Source organism: Geotrypetes seraphini, chromosome 3 (assembly GCF_902459505.1).
Source record: "Geotrypetes seraphini chromosome 3, aGeoSer1.1, whole genome shotgun sequence".
In the NCBI taxonomy this organism is placed as follows: domain Eukaryota; kingdom Metazoa; phylum Chordata; class Amphibia; order Gymnophiona; family Dermophiidae; genus Geotrypetes; species Geotrypetes seraphini.
Genome location: NC_047086.1, coordinates 344,771,521 through 344,785,579, shown reverse-complemented (window position 1 = coordinate 344,785,579; position 14,059 = coordinate 344,771,521). Strand labels below are relative to the sequence as shown.

The window sequence follows — 14,059 nt, the reverse complement described above, 5'->3', positions numbered from 1 at the left end:
TATTATTTGCCACTTGGAATATAAATAAATATTCTATTTTGCTAACACCAAGCCCGGTCTATTTGCTTGTGAATAATCCTGTTCGCACAGGGGGGTTTAGATTTGGATCTTTGAGAATACAGGTAAATACAGATAAATATAAATAAAGAGATTTCATAAACCAGAGTGCTAACATATGATAAATTCTGTATTCCAGTGTCCTGGCCTATCCAGGCCATGTAGGCGACCCATGTAGCCCTCACTAATACTCTTACGGTTCCTGAATCAAAGAGCAAGATCATAACTGTGACTAGTAGATAGAGTCCAGCCCTCCCCCCACCCCATGCTACAAATCACATCTGCAGCTGCTTTTCTTGTCTTCCCTCTCTGCTTTTTCATTGTATCTCAGTATTTCTCACTGAATCTCTTCATGCCTATAATAGGTTGTATGTGTTGGACACATTGTGGGTGGCATTGTGGCAGACACGAAAGAACACGCCCAGAGAGCTGCTAAAGTGGTGAAGATCACATATGAAGAGCTGACTCCCATCATTACAATACAGGTATGTGGCCCTTTTATCTCTGGGCTAGCAGAATTAAGGGGCAGATTTGGGATAGGTCAGGGGTGTCCAATCTTTTGGCTTCCCTGGGCTGCATTGGCCGAAAAAATTTTTCTGGGGCCTCACAAATGTGCAAAAGCTGCAGCAAGACAGAGGAGGGAGCCAGCAAGATGGTAAACACCCGGGGGCAGTAGAGGAAAACACTGCATCGCCCTCGACCGGGGCCGCACAAAATACTTCACGGGGCCGCATGTGGCCCTCGGGCCGCAGGTTGGACACCCCTGGGATAGGTGATTCTCCAGGCTTCCAGGGGTCCTTTGTGCATGGAGAGATAGAGGGCTCCTTTTACGAAGCCGCGTTAGCGGTTTAATGTGCATAATAGTGCGCGCTAATTTGCCGGCCGGGCTAGCCACTACCACCTCCTCTTGAGCAGGCAGTAGTTTTTTGTCTAGCGCCTGGGTTAGCGCGTGCTAAAAAGTTGCATGCGATAAAGCCACTAACGCGGCTTCGTAAAAGGAGCCCAGAGTCTTTCAGGGCCTGAGGCTTCCGAGATTGTCTGCACTATTCCCATGTCAAAATGAAAACCTTTTGTTGGAACTTGAAACAAAATAGGAAAATACTAAAGAAACTAAGGAGTAAATATTGGAATTACTTGTGTTTAATCAATAATCTTAGAAATATCTCCACAAGTTAGCTTCAATAAAATATACATAAATACACAAATATATTATAAAAACTATATGCTAGTACTTTAAAGTGCTTAAAAAGTGCCTTAAAGTGCTTTGAAGTGCTTGTAAAGTGCTCAGTCACCAACCAAAAAGTGCAGTAGTACCATCAAAAGTACCAGCGCTGGTTGTAATGGGGGACCATCATTGCACTTAAACGTCCCTTGTTCTGCCCTCCATTTCATAAAGCAAACAGATAAAGTAATGTAATGTATAGTATAAAGTTCATGCGTTACTTATCTGATAAATGGATGAAGAGGTAGATTAATGTAGTAATGCAGCGCTGTGGAGAACGAGGGCAGAACGAGGGACGTTTAAGTGCAATGATGGTCCCTCATTACAACCAGCGCTGGTACTTTTGATGGTACTACTGCACTTTTTGGTTGTGACTGAGCACTTTACAAGCACTTCAAAGCACTTTTTAAGCACTTTAAAGTACTAGCGATATAGTTTTTATAATATATTTTTCTATTTATGTATATTTTATTGAAGCTAACTTGTGGAGATATTTCTAAGACAAATAGGAAAAACCAGTACAATTATGATGTGGGTCTATAAAGTGCACCACAAATTAAGTGTCAGGAAGAGGTGCTTAACTGCTGGTTCTATAACAGCATCTAAGCTCCCAGATTCTGTAATAGAATAGGGAAAGGTAATGGGATTTGATATACTGGCTTTCTGTAGTTACTATCAAAGCGGTTTACACAATTATACATATACTATTTTATTTTTTTTAAAAAGCTTTTAACCTACGTGGTTCATAAAATATGTACAAAATATAACATGTAGAGGGGCATAATAATAACTTTAAAATGCCCCCAAACTAGCCTAAGTCGGCACTTGGACGTCCTAATAGCAGGAACATTCAAGTGCCGATAATCAAAACAAACTTTCTGGATGTCCAGCAGTACTTCTAAGCTGCTGTACGTCCAGAGCTCATAGGGGCATGTTGGGAGGTGTGTTATGGGCGGGAATCAGGCGGGCTTCCACCTGGACATCCTGAAGCAATAATCAAAGCCTTCCCAGGACATCCTAGGCGGCACTTACACACCGGGACGTAGACCAAAATAAAACAGGTCTAAGTGCCCCATAGATGACCAAACTGAGAAGATGACCACTGGAGGGTTTAAGGCATGACCTCCCCCTTACTTTTCCTGTGGTCATGTCCCCCTCCCACCACCCAGAGATGGGGGGGGGGGAATAAATAGCACATTGAGGACTTGCCATCAGCTGATCGTGGCAGAGAAATACCCATCAGCTGAGCTGGTTTCAGGGATTCCTGCCCTGTAACGCCATTTTGAGCTAATCAGGGCCTTAGGTCCCCTCCCACTGGTCAGTGGCCAGCTCAGTCTTTCTAAATGTCAGCCTTGGCAAGCCTAAATATATGAGCATAACTTTTAAGCTCCTAAATTTAAAAAAAAATATAACACAGGAACAAAATTTCCCTGTCCATGTGGGATCTCTTTATCCCCATCCGGTCCCTGCAGGCTCTGTCCTTGCCCCATTCCTGCAAGCTCTGTCCTCATCAGCCCAAGCCTTGAACACTTTAAAATCATAAGTGTTTGAAGCTTGTGCAGTTAATGGGACAGGGACAGTGACAAAACTCACAAGGGCAGGACGGGGAAGTTGAGTTCCTGTGGGAATGGGAAAAAATTTGTCCCCGTGTCATTCTCTAATCTGTATAGTTTAGTGAATTAGTAGGATAGAAAAATGCATCGCTTCAAGATATCCTGCCTTCTTCTAAAATATGAGTATACCTTACCTGATTTTCCCAGGAAGCCATAGAGAAGAAGTCCTTTTACAGTTCTCCCAAGAAGATCGAGCGAGGGGATGTTCAGCAGGGGTTTAAAGAAGCTGACCACATCATGGAAGGTGAGGATGGAGTCTTTGTCTCTTTTGATCTGTCAAGTCCCTTGCATTGGGTGGGAGTCTCCAGTTTCAGGGGGGTCATCTCTCGCTGATCCAAGAGGAAGAAATGCCTGCCCAGCACAGGAGATTTGGGAGACAGAGCAGAGAAGTCAGGGACTGATGTGTATAACCTATGCATGCATTTCTTCTTTGGGATGAGCTTTGGATGTCTTGGGCTGACAGTCTTATGTAGATCTTACAGGATCAGAAGCAGGAAATGCCCTGCAAGATCCAACGTTTTATCACAGTTGTGGCATAAAATGAATGGAGAGTACTGTAGGACAGGCTCAGCTCCTGTAGACAGAAAGCGCTTGAATTAGCGACTTTAAATCTCATGGTTGACACTCCCTGTGGCTTGTAACCTAAGTCTAACAAGGAGGAAGTGTCAGCTGTGATTTTGAAGTTGCACCTGGTTACCTCATCAACAGAGCAGTGGGCTCTCCACAGGAGCCAGTTCCATGGGTGCCAGTGGGTGCTCTTTTACTATGTCCAGGGAGGAGTAATTTTCTACTGTGTATAGCACCCCTAATCAGCACTGGTACAAACATGCTGGAGCACAGGGCCCCTCCCTCAATTTCCCCACCCACCATTACTACCACATATAAAACATCTTTAAATTACTTCTTCACATACAAAACATAGACAGACCTTCACAAAATACAGAATAATGGATCACAAATTAGAAATAGAAATATGAATATCAAAACTGAATTGGGACCCTCTATAGATTAAACTCAGCAAGTACTTCATTTTGTACTGAACACTATCAGTGGCATGACCATGAGGAGGGCTCAGACTTAACTTTGAGCTTAGGCTCCCTCAAATGAACATCTCCCATATTGTAGCTGTTGGGGATCCCCAAGCCTCAACAGCCAATGACCACCTCCTTCTCCTCCTCAGGTCTAGTGACCAGATCTTTCTAAGTTCTGCAGCTGGCAGCAGTATTTCAGAGAGCTTCTGCCCCATGGCATGCATGAAAACCAAACATGTATGGTTGGAGGGCAGCAGTGGTAGAACAGGTATGCTGCTGCTAGCTGCAAAACTTGGAGATTTCTGGTTTGCCAGAATGGAGGAGGAGGTCTTCAGTTGACAGTCTTCATCAACCCAGAATTATTTTCAGCACCTAGGTTTTGGCGCCATTTACTGAATCCAGCCTCTAGTACTTAAATGAAAGGGGGATTTTCATAAGGGATGGGCACAGTTAGGCATGCTGGGACTGATATTTACATGCTTAGTTTACAGCAGGAGTCCTCAAATCTAGTCCTTGAAATCCACAGCCCAGCCAGGTTTTCAGGATTTCCACAGTGTGAATGTGTATGAGATCTGTTTGCATCCACTGCATGCAATTATTTTATTGATTAATTACTTGATAATCCACTTAAAAAGCCTATGCGGCTCACAATAAAACATATATAATAATAAAAACTCAGCTATCAAAATAAGCAGAATCAGTGAAGTTAGTGGACTTCCCAAAGGAATATCTCTTCCTGTAGTTCGGCGGCCAGAACTCTTCAAGCTCTGCAGCTGGTGGCAGCTCAAAGACACCGCCACTCTCTGCAGAGCTTGGAGATTACTGGCTGCCAGACTGGAGAAGGTGGTCTTTAACTGGCAGGGTTTTGGGATCCCCGCCAGCCACAGCAAAGGAAATGGCTAATTTTTGGTGGACCTGGGCCTGGGATTCCTGTGTGTTCCGTACAGAAAGAAGTGCATATTTGTCTTTATTTCTCCAGTGCTGTAATACTTGCTGAGTTTAATTTCTTGGGGGTTCCCAGTTCAATTTCCATTTGTGATCCTTTGGTAAAGGTCTGTGTTTTATGTGTAAAGACATTTAAAGCTGTTTTGTGTGAGGTAGTAATGGGAGGTGGGGATATGGGGGTGGGTTATATGAGGTAGTACTGAGGGATCAGGGTCCCCTCCTTAATTTCTGACCTGGGCCCCAGCATGTTTAAAACTGGCTCTGGGCATAACAACGGCATGTTTGAAGGCATCGGGCACAGTTGCAGTGGAGAGTGATAGGCTGAGGATATGGCAGATAAAGGGGACCACAGAAGGAGAGATAATGGATGAGTATGGGAATAGAGGAACAGGTGGTAAGTTTGGAGGAGGAAAGAAAATGTGCAGTTTCCATCTCAGTGATTCCAGGAAAGGAAGATAAGGTGGCAGGGATCAAGGATGGGTTGGTAGAGCTGACTGGGGGAGGTGGCTCAGTTGAGAACTCAAAGTTAATTTTGTGAGCCTTATAGTAGAAGTACGTAGCCATAGTCTGTGGGGAGAGTGATGGAGGGGTGTGAAGGGGGGACGGACCATGAGTAAGGTGTTTAGTGTGGCAAAGAGGTGGCGAGGATTGGAGCCAAAATAATTTATTTATGCAGTTACCTTGGCTGGTTATGTGAATATCAGTTCTTAACTGCCCATGTGCTGACTCAACCTCGGAATGCCTCCCAAATAGCCGCTGTTGAGATTGGCATTAACTGGGCATTTTCAGTGCCACTAACCCGTCAAGTGCTGCTGAAAATGAGCAGTTAGTCCCGAACAGGAGATTTACCATTTCTGGTGAAATTGCTTTGAATATCGACCCCCAATATTCTTTGCTAGCAGTATTTAGTTGCCGCTTTCTGATACAAATCGGACAAATTCATGTTTGGTCAGGCTGCTGAAAACCCTTCGCTTGGTTCTTTAGGAGAAATCCATGTTGGTGGGCAAGAACACTTTTATTTAGAAGCCAACTGTGCCATCGCAGTGCCAAAGGGGGAAGATGGAGAGATGGAACTCTTTGTATCCACACAGAACCCAACAGAGGCACAGGTACTGCACTTTATGATCTGGGCCCACTCATTTCTTTGCTTGCCAAATAGAAACTCAAACTGAGAAAGGCTCTGGAGCTCCATCCTTCCACGGTCTAGTAGATGGCACCTGTAAAAGGAAGTTTAGGACCGTTACCTATTAGCTTCAGGTTTTCAGAATAAACTCATTCATTCCTGGTTCTAGCACATCATGAAGGCAACTTTACGAAACATTTTTTATGCCTGTTTAGATGCATAAATGAGATTTATAAAAATTAGGTGAAGTCTAAAGATTTGTGTGATGCAAATCAGCATGTTCAGGCATGCTCAGGTAGGAGTTCAAGTGGGGTATGGACAGAGTCACAATTTATGCAATGTCTGCGGCTTCAATGAGGCATGAATTCTGCAGGATTTCTGCTACTATTTTATAAAGAAATATAGGCACCTGTGTGTCTTTATAAAGTAGATACCTTCCTGCCCTGTTAAAACCTAGTTACTCTGTTATAAAATTATTTCCCCGTGCATTTCTGATTAGCCGAATAAAAATGAGATCACAAGTCCACGCTGAGCAGAACCAGAAATGGATTAGCTTGTTCTGGAAAGAGTAGAGCATGTACTTCATGAATATTCATTGTGGATATACAGAAAATCAGGATTTTGGGGTGGAAACTGCTCCCCTAGAAAATGTGTTGGCAACACAAATAATCAGATAATTGAATTAGGTATCCCATTACATGTTCTCACCTTCCACAGGAAACATCTGTGAGCATGGGCTGTGGTCTCATGATTTTGTTCACCATGGCAGCTGCTATCGCACAAACCAAAACTGAATCACAAAGAAGAGAGTTACTGATTATCTTTGACTGATGCTTTTGGGTTTTTAATAATATTGGCTATCTTCAGAATCTTTTTTTTTTTTAATTTAAGGCATTTGTGGCTGCCACCTTAGGGGTCCCGTTCAACCGAATCGTGGTTCGAGTAAAGAGAATGGGAGGAGGCTTTGGAGGGAAGGAGTCTAGATGCAATGTTTTTTCAACTATAGTAGCGCTGGCTGCTCACAAGTAAGTTTCACGAGGAACAAAAGGTTTGCTCTTTACACATCGCTGACATCAGTTGCAGCCTTACTTGCTGCAGACCCTCCCCTTCTACTCCACTCACTCCAGAATATCCCTTCCCATCCCCATAGTACAGTTTTGTCTTCTGAAGTGTCCACCAGCTCTGCAAGTGTTGGAGATGGTTTAGAGCATAGGCGTCAGAAAGGGGAAGGGCACAGGGGCCATGGCCTTCCCCCAAATTGGCAGTGGCTCTGCTCCCCTATCTACCTCCTCTTTTAGCCACTATACTTTTAAATTTTCGGTGTGTGATGAGTTATTCTTTCCTTCCTCTCCTTCCCCCTCCCAGATGGACCCTGCGGCATGACATCTTTCTACACCTCCTCCCTGGTCTCTGTTCTTTTAAATCTTAGGGCAGCCGCAGTGTCAATGAGTTCAGCCTTCAGCCTGCTCTGGAATCCTTCATTCAGCAGCAGTCCACCTAGGCGGGAACAGGAAGTTGCTGCTGAATGAATACTTCTGGGGCAGGCCGACGGCAGAAGGCTGAACTCATTGATGCTTCGGCTGCCTGAAGATTTCCACACCTCCTCCCCGGTCATTGTTATTTAAAATCTTCGGGCAGCTGCATCGTCAACGAGATCAACCTTCTGCCGTCAGCCTGCCCCCAAAGTCTTTATTCAGCAGCAACTTCCTGTTCCCACCTAGGCGGGCTGCTGCTGAATGAAGGGTTCTGGGGCAGGCTGAAGGCTGAACTCGTTGATGCTGTGGCTGCCTGAAGATTTAAAATAATAGTGACTAGGGAGGAGATGGGGAGGAGTCAGGAGCTGAAAAGAGATATTGTGCCGCAGGGTCCCATTGGGGAGGGGGAAGAGTATACAGTTACACTATATGCCACGGGCATATAGGGGGTTTGGAAGACAGGGAGGACAGATTGTGCATGGACTAAGAGGGGGTTGGGAAGGACAGATGCCGCACAGACTGCGAAGGGGTTGGGAATTACAGATGCTGCACAGACTGAGGGTTTGGAAAGGATAGATGCATGGATGGGGTGTAGGGAAGGGAAGGAAAGTGAGATGCTGCCAGTGTGGGAGGGAAGAGATAGGTGCAAGGAGTGGGAGGGAAAGAGAGATGGTATACATGGGGAAAGGAAGAAAGAGGGAGAATTGTTGGACCTGATAGTGGAGAGGAGGGAAGGAGAAATATTACACTGGGAGGGAAGATAGATGATTCAAAGAAGGGAGAGATGTGGGATTCTGGAGAAGGATGAAAGAGAGAGAGAGTTGTCAGACCACTGGAAGGGGAAGGAGAGAGAGATGCCAGGCCAGGGAAGGGAAGGAGGGGAAAGAGAGATGCCAGACTGCAGGAAGGAGAGGATAGAGATATGCCAGACTGTGGAAAGGAGGGAAGAGAAGGAGAGAGATGTTATACTATGGGAAGAGGGAGAGAAGAAGAGACAGATGCCAGACCATGGGAGAGGAGAGAGATGCCAGACCATAGTAGGGGGGAAGGGGCAAGACAGAGATGTCAGATCATGAGAGGGAGGATATGGTGCACAGAGATGGAGGGGAAGGGGAGAGAAGAAATGCTTTCATATGGATAGATGAGAATAGGGGTGAAGAAAGAGAGAGAAGATGATACATATGGATAGATGGAAAGGGAAGACATGGAAAAGTAGATTTTGAGAAGAAAGCAGAAAAATGGAATAAAGTAGAAAAATGGAAGAAAGTTTAATGTTAAAAGTTAATGCCAAAGGTGGATGTAGGGAAGAAAGTGAAGTTGAGAAAAACAGCAAATGGATAAGAAGGCCCTGGAAACACAGAGCACATACAGAAGGAAGTGCAACCAGAGACTGGGAAAAGATAATAGAAAAATAGAATCACCAGAAAAACAAAGGTAGGCAATATGATTTTATTTTCAATTTAGTGACTGAAATGTGTCAGTCTTGAGAATTTATATGTGCTGTCTATATCTTGCACTGTTCAGGAAGAATTTAATTGCTTTCTATTTCTCTGGTGTTATAATGCATGTAGAGTTTCGTATCTTAGGGTTTCATTTGTGTATATTAGTTCTTTTACCTCCCCTTTTACAAAACAATAGTGCAGTTTTTAGTGCCGGCTGTGGAGGTAACAGCTCCCATGCTCATAGCTGTTACAGCCACGGCTGGTGCTAAAATCCGCACTACGGTTTTATAAAAGGGGGGTTAATTTGTGGTCCTGTGTTTGCATAGGGGTTATCTGTGTTCTGCTTGTGTGACCAAGGCCAGGTGTTCTGGTAGGAATGAATGTTGAGAAGCATACAGTGTGCTTTGTGTTGTTTAATTTTGTGGTTGTTAATAAGATTATATTGCGTGTGTATATATGAAAAATGAATGGAAACAATGACATTACAATTAGTACTATTATTATATGGGTGCCGTCTGGGGTGGAGCTTAGGCGGGGTCTGGGGGCAGAGCTTTTGGCCCCCCCCAAACAAATAAGTGTTCCGCTGCCTATGGTTTAGCGAGTCATCCTTTGAAGAGCAAAAAGTGTGGATTGAGAATTTTCCACAGTAGAGGAAAGGAATATTTCTATAGAAACTGGGAGTTCTGTGACTGCTCTTGGATGAAGCTACATAGGTTTTTCCGTCTCCCCAGCAAAAGTTCTAAGAGCCAAATTCTCAAAACTCACCATGCATTTAATGATAGATGTTAAACTAGTCCTAGACAGTTTAGCGTCCAAGTATTTTACCAGCTGATTCTCAGAACGGCTCACCATGCTCCTTTCCATGCTTCCTAGCAGCCTCCGATTGTATTATGCAAATGTAGCACGAGATCATTAATATTAAAATGGTAGTACAATGAAGTCATTAATATTAAACAAGCACTCCGGACGATTCTCTAAACTGTCCAGGTGATTCTCTAACCTCGTTACACTACATTTGCATGCATAAATTTCTGGCAGAGTCTGAGCTTTCATAGCCTTACTTTTTGGTCAGTACCTGAGCGCTGATTGGCTCAGGCACTGACAAGAAAATAAGGCTTAACAGCTCAGACCCCACAACAAAAAATCCCCAATAAAAAAAAGACCCCCTGATTCCTCCCTTCCACCGATCTCCCCCCAGGGCCATTCGATGCTCCCCCCAAGGGCCGGCAGGAGGGATGCTCACTCCCTCCTGCCACTGAGTTCCCCCCATACCATAATGTTGAAGAATGGAAGGAGGGATGCCCACTCCCTCCTTCTGGTAGGCCGATGAGGTCCCTCGACAACCCCCACCTCCCCCCCATACCTAGTGATTACTCTTCTGAGCAAGTAGCAGGCACAGCCCCCTCCCTTTATCGGCGATGCTCTATACAAATAGCGTGCATATAATTGCATGCTATTATGCTGAGAATCGCCCTTAAAAGTCAAATTGCTCCCACTATGGCCACTTCATTGACTCGTCGGATTTTACTGGCGACTTTTGAGAATCTGTCCCTAAGAGTGGAAATGCATAGCCGAGAAGAGCCTGTTTAAATACTCTTCTAGGATGGAAGGGATAATCCCTGGTCATGGTCAGCCCAGAGGTGCCCTGAGAGAGAGAAAAGGAGGTCTTCAACGACATTCCTGGTCCACTGATGCCATCTGTTGGGCTGGTGGGAAAAATAAAAGAGCAGCAAGCTTCTGTGGTGCAGCCCTTAGGCACCTGAGCCAATCAGGACATTAGGCCCCTTACAGTACATCCAGGATGCATTGGTAGGGGGAAGGGCCGCCATTATGAAGAGGCGGCCCTTCAAGGCAGGAGGGAATGGGCATCCCTCCTGCCTGATTTTTGACAAAAGTACAAGGGGGTGGTGTCTGGGGTGGAGGGTTCTCGAGCTGGGGGGGGGTCTGATCCGAACCCCTCCACCCCAGCCTACTAGACTGCCAGGATTTTGTGGGAGGGGTTGGGGAGATTGGAAAGCGGGGCCCTGGTGTCTGGGGTGTCAGAGGAAAGAAAAGGCGCACCGTAGCAAAGGGTTGTAGAGGTGCTGGTGCCCCCACCAAGATGGTACCCGGGTAGACCCCCCCCACACTTTTACTATGCCACTGTTTATTTTTTTTAATCTTATGCTCTCTCTTTCTTCTGTGCTGTTGACTAGACTGTATTTGTTGCACCAAATTGTATATTGCATTTAATTTTAAAAATAATAATTAATAATAATAATGATAAAAAAGAATAAGGTTCAGCAAGTGGAACAAATATGTTAAGAAATCAACAGCTGAGATAAAATATTGGCAGTTTACATTCTGGGTGCTGGGGGTGATTGTTGGTTTCACTGATATTTTGTTGCCTTGAGTTCCAGTAGGTTTGGCCACCAGAACTGTTTTGGGTGACTGAGCCACTGTTCATCATTTTATGCCTGGGGTTGAGATAATGCCTTGTAACTACTATAGATTTCTGTTACAGGACTCGCCGCCCTGTGAGATGCATGCTAGATAGAGATGAAGACATGTTGATAACTGGGGGTAGACATCCTTTTCTGGGGCGCTACAAGGTAAAATACTTTTTGACAGTGGCTTTTAGATAAGCAAAGGCCTACACAACTCTAACATATTCTTCCCTCCTTCTCCATTTCCCTCTATCCATGTGTCCCATCTCTTCCCCTTTCCGCCATCCATGTGCCACCATCTCTTTCATCTTGCTGCCTATGGCCTCCTCTGTACTGTTCCTTTTCTGCAGTCCACCCAAGCAGAAACAGGAAGTTGCTTCAGAGGGGGGTAGACTGCAGCAAAAATACAGAGGAGGACATCATCTTAGGTACTCATATCCTCCACTGCCCGCTCCTCTCTGCCCCAGACTGATAGCGCACTTACAGTCCCGATGCTCCGGAAGCCAACGCTCTGTGCTGGGCTGGTGAAGGGCCTTGAGCATCCACGCATGCTCAAGGCTTGCTGGACACCCTTTGAGAATCCTGGAGAAGGCAGGAGCCAGCAGGCCTTGAGAATGCGCAGACATTCAAGGCCATTCAGCCCAGCACAGAGCGTTGATGTCCACTTTCGGAGCATCAGGACTGTAAGTGCAATGTCAGGCTGGGGCAGGGGGGGAGCGGGTAGTGGAGGATAGGAGGTCAGTGATAGGAGTGCCAGTCATTGGGGGGGGGAGTGAGGATGATAGCAATGGTCATCAGTGGGGATAGCAGTAGTGGTCATCGGGGGGGGGAGAATAGCAGTGCCGGTCATGGGAAGGAGGTGGAGGATAGCAATGCCAGGCATCTGGAGGGGTGGGAAATAGCATTGTTGGTCATTGGGTGGGGAGGGGAGGAAAAAAAGCACTATCATCTAAAAGTGGCTCAAATATAAAACGAAAACCCTGTTTTGGGGCCATTTTTTTTGCCCAAAAATCTCAGTTTATGTTCAAGTATATATGGCATATGCAAAAGTGATGTGAAACCTATAGAATACTTTTAGGCACTGGGCAAATGCCTTTGAAAATTGCATCATATTGCTTCCCGTCTGTTGTCTTTCAGATAATCCAAGGAAAAGGAAATATTTTATGTTGCTGTTTTTCATTTGCTAACAATATTACACTTAAATGTGCCATCAAAAGGGTGCCGAGGTTGGTGCGAGCAGCAAGTGGAGAGTGCTGCTTGTGAGGGCAAACATTTCAAGAGATAGGTGGAGAGCAGGGGAGGGGGGCACACCATGCAGCGGGGAAAAGTGGGGGGTGCATGGTTGGGCAGGGACGACTGGTGGGGCGCCCAGTAAGGTGGTGAAGAGTGGAGAGGGGGCATAAGGCACAGCAACACTGAGCATCATCTCCCTGGCCGCCACCCTTCCTCGCTATGCTACTGCACACATGGCCTGGCACACTGAATATCTGGGGATAGTTTAACTGGCCATGGTCAGCGTTTAACCCTCCCCCCCCCACACACACAGACTGATTACTGCTGGCTGAATATTGACAAAAAGGATTCTAAAATAACCTCTCTTAACTCTTACTTTAAGTATGGAAAAGTACTGAATTGAATGAATTGAAGTGTTTATAGCATATAAGCACTTTCTATGAAGCACTTTAAAGCATCAGTGCACTTTAAATCTATAGCATAGTTTGTCTGTTGGTTTCAAGTGTTGAAATGAATTGTAGTGTTTCAAATGATAAATGAAGAATCCCTATTCCCTATTCATTGAGTTTTTATATTAGATTATTTAATTGGAGAATGAAATAAGAATGAAATAAAATTAGATAGTGAAATTTATGAATTGAAAGAATAAATACTTAATTAATAAAATCAATATTAAATAAGTAATTAATTAATGTTAACTATGGTAGGGAGGATGGGTTCAAGCCGGTGATGTTAACAGGAGTAAGAGAACAGAAATCTTCTTTCTCTTGGAAGAAATCCCAAAATGGGAAAATTCACTCCATAATCTGATGTCCCTGTTTCTTTAAGTAAAAAAAATGTTCTACAGCTCATTTTGACTTCTTTAATGGTTTTTGAGATATATATATTTAATTAATAGATAACAATTTCGCTTTTAGTTTCTTATAGTATTTATACTAACCACATCAGAAGCATAAACTTGTGAATGCCTGGTTAGAATGTTTGTTCACCAAAGGGGGAGGGCTTGGTGTTGCATTTTCAGCAAAAATAGAATCATGATGATGGGGTGGATGTTGAGATGAGGTGGCAGAAGGGGTAGAGGAATGTGTGCAGTATAACTGCTGATGGATGAGAACACACGTGTAAACAATCTTTTTATGTTTTGCTAGGTTGGATTCATGAAGAACGGGAGAGTTGTAGCTTTAGATGTCACCCATTACAGCAATGCCGGTTGCTCTCAAGACCTTTCCCATGCTGTAAGTCAACCTCTGTGTTAGGGATGCGCACTGGTTAGCATACATGAATGAGAAAATGTATGCAGATTTATTATTATTGCGCAGATGCTCAAGGCTCAGCAGCAGACCGGCGGCAGGCACTTTTATCACTGGCGGTGCAGGGGTAAGGACAGGGCCAGTCGGGGAGGGGGGGAAGAGGCGATAGAAGCGCCAGTGGCCATGGGGGGAGCAATACTGTTGGTTCCCGCGGTCGGGTCGGGTTGAGTGGGGGCTCGCAA

General features: G+C 44.8%; 1 protein-coding gene across 1 annotated transcript in view; it reads left to right on the top strand.

Moving 5' to 3' along the window:
- Nucleotides 1-14,059, top strand: part of XDH (xanthine dehydrogenase) — a 143,750-nt gene that overhangs the window by 87,285 nt on the left and 42,406 nt on the right. Inside the window, exons 19-24 of the mRNA XM_033939065.1 lie at nucleotides 423-542; nucleotides 3,040-3,136; nucleotides 5,853-5,977; nucleotides 6,883-7,016; nucleotides 11,412-11,499; nucleotides 13,716-13,802. Coding sequence (XP_033794956.1) covers nucleotides 423-542; nucleotides 3,040-3,136; nucleotides 5,853-5,977; nucleotides 6,883-7,016; nucleotides 11,412-11,499; nucleotides 13,716-13,802 — 651 coding nt within the window. The remainder of the gene's footprint in view (nucleotides 1-422; nucleotides 543-3,039; nucleotides 3,137-5,852; nucleotides 5,978-6,882; nucleotides 7,017-11,411; nucleotides 11,500-13,715; nucleotides 13,803-14,059) is intronic.